The 2,715-nt window shown below is 39.5% G+C and overlaps 1 protein-coding gene across 2 annotated transcripts in view; it reads right to left on the reverse strand.

Moving 5' to 3' along the window:
- Positions 1-2,715, reverse strand: part of CHN1 (chimerin 1) — a 90,100-nt gene that overhangs the window by 25,802 nt on the left and 61,583 nt on the right. For both annotated transcript variants that reach the window (XM_005415870.3, XM_031059059.1), the window contains one exon: positions 2,508-2,585. In XM_005415870.3, the coding sequence (XP_005415927.2) occupies positions 2,508-2,585 (78 nt within the window). The remainder of the gene's footprint in view (positions 1-2,507; positions 2,586-2,715) is intronic.

Consider the following 2,715-nt stretch of genomic DNA (forward strand, 5'->3'; position numbering starts at 1 on the left):
TTCCCTTCCCCAGGAAAACACCGCTGCTGCTTGTGCATGTGTGGTTCTCCATTTCTCCCCTCTCTGCTAGGGTGCCGCAGCATTTCCAGTGTAAAAGGGTTTTTGAGACCCCTTCATTTCTGTGAGCAGTGATGTGACTGATCAAAGAAGCTGCTGGGAGAAGGTTAGGGGTCCCTATCTGGTGCCTTGTGCCTGCAGCACAAAAATCAGATCAGCTGCAGAGGTACAACGCAGTGGACACACTCCTGTTTGCTGTGGAGCCTCTGGGGACAGCAGTCACTGCTGATTAGCTGAACTGGATAAATTAATTTAATTTCTCAGTTGTTTTTTCTTGGTTTGTTTCAAAAGTCTAGGTTGAAGACTCTGGGCCTGACATTTCCTTCCTCTCCACATGGGTGGCAGATTTGCTGCTTAGCAGGCAACCCAGGAGACTCATGCAGACATTTTAAATGATGACATCTATACATGCAAGGAAAAAAACTGACAGATGCAAAGAAATTATAAAGGAGAGAAGCACACAAGCTAAAGATGGCCATTCATTTTAGAGCCATAACACAGCACCTACTAAGAGCTTATCTTTTTGCTTTTTATTCTGATGGGAGAGTGGACACATTTAGAGTTCATGACTGCCAGCAGCATTCCTTCCATGGAAAGGTTGGTTGCAGCACACTCTGTAAGGGGCTTGTCCCCTTCTAGTCTTCTATAGCAAAAATTATCTGTGAAAGGCAACTCCATTCCACTGACTTGAGAATAGACACTTCTCAAGGTATATTTTTCTAGCAACAGTATGTATAAAAGAACTACAGTACAATGATTATAGAGAAAACAATCCATGTGGAAAGTTTGTGCCATGGCTATGACCTTGGAGCAGACATACAGTCTGTTTTTTGAAAAGACTGGAAAACTCACAGCTCTGAAACTTTCCATAAACAGTTTATAGAAGAAAAAGAAATAAACAAACCCAAATAAATGAAAATCAGGTTATCAGATTATTTTCAAAACAGATTATGTTTCAGGCTTTTAAAGAAAAGCAACTAGGGAACACAGATGTGCAAAATGAAATACTTATTATCCTACATACACTGTAGTACATGGAAAATCATGATCTACTGGCATCTGCAAGAATTATCTTCAAACTCCAAGGAACAAATGAGAATTGCAAGACGTTGCAGATATTTAGGACACCTCAGGAGCCTGTGAAAAAATGCTCTGCATTGAACTGTCAGCCAGCACAAATATGTTATGCCAAGCATTTGTATTAAACGCTTCTTACATACCAGTCTGTAAACGGTTTTTAAATTTGTGCTTAATGGAAGCACTCAAATGAAACAAAACATCCTGATCACATAAGGTTTCCACTTTTGGTGATTATCTGCACTCAAAAGCCAGAAGGTGGTTTAAATAAAATCAGATGGAGGATAGGTAAATTAATATATGTGCATGCATGTGGACATTCCCACATTCCGACATGTGTGCATGATGGAAATCAAAACTGAAAACAGGAGACATTTAATGGATGCTTATATCATCAGATGCCTGTATTACATTAACAATCTGCTCTTCTCTTAAAAGAAATAAAAGTAGGCTTTTAGCTTTGTTTTTTTTTTTCTTTTTACATTAAAGACAACATTTAATTATATATATAAATATGCCTTCAAATTATATATACAAAATGTGTACTGTCATCTACAGGAATGCAGTAAAACATCAATTTACGTAGTCTTAAAATTAAGACTGCCTATCATCAAATGTATTTGACCACCAAAAGGTTACATTACTGAGTCCTTACTGGACACCTATTACAGACACAAAACACGAAAGAGTGACATGTATCACTCTTACCAAAGAACATTGGTTATTTAAAGCAATTAGAACAATAACTAGAAGCTACATAGAAGACTAAGTAAATTTTATTAAAACACAAGGTAGTTGCTGATGCCAGCATGTCCAACAGCCTCACGGCATAAACCTCGTTAGTTTCAACACTCAACTCATTGACACAGGAGAAAAGCCAGAACTAAGGGAAATGCAGACCATCTGCTCCATCCAGATGCAGCAGAACACACTTCTTACCTCCAAAGCAATTTACGATCAACAAACTGAGATAAGATCAATTTAATCATCTAACTATAGATCTGAGAGGTTTTTTGCATTGAAAGTAAAACTGGACTACATTCAAGTTGAAAGAAAACTTTGCTGTTTTTCTCACCTTTAGCATCTCTTTCAGTATAAACCAGTTCTAAATAAAAGAGATAACTAGATACGGCAAATATCATTGAAACAAATGCGTGCACACAACCAGTCAACAACAAAATCCCGGTTCCTCTGCTCTATGTTCTAAACGTGCCTCACTGATGTAACTGGCAATGAGCTTCACTTGCAGCTTTTAAGTTCCTAGAAAGTCACAGTGTGCATACCTATGATTTCCTTGCAATACCAGACCCCTTCTAAAACACGAGCTAAAGTCCCTTTGCCTGAAAAAGAAATTAGACAGGAAAACGTCTTACCTTGAAATTATGAACCTTCTCGTATTTCGGAACGTGTTCATTTTCCTTCAGAGTTGCTCTTCGGACGAGCGACGTCAACTGCGAATAAGCAAAGAGTTTAAGAGGTTGCCAGATTGTCACGGACGCCTTGCGAGCGCCCAGTTTCATGCCCAAGGCTGCGAGCAGCAGATCGCGCTGCTGCCGGCCCTCGTGCCCGGCGCGGTGCCCG

The sequence above is a fragment of the Geospiza fortis genome, unplaced genomic scaffold (assembly GCF_000277835.1).
Source record: "Geospiza fortis unplaced genomic scaffold, GeoFor_1.0 scaffold112, whole genome shotgun sequence".
Taxonomy (NCBI): domain Eukaryota; kingdom Metazoa; phylum Chordata; class Aves; order Passeriformes; family Thraupidae; genus Geospiza; species Geospiza fortis.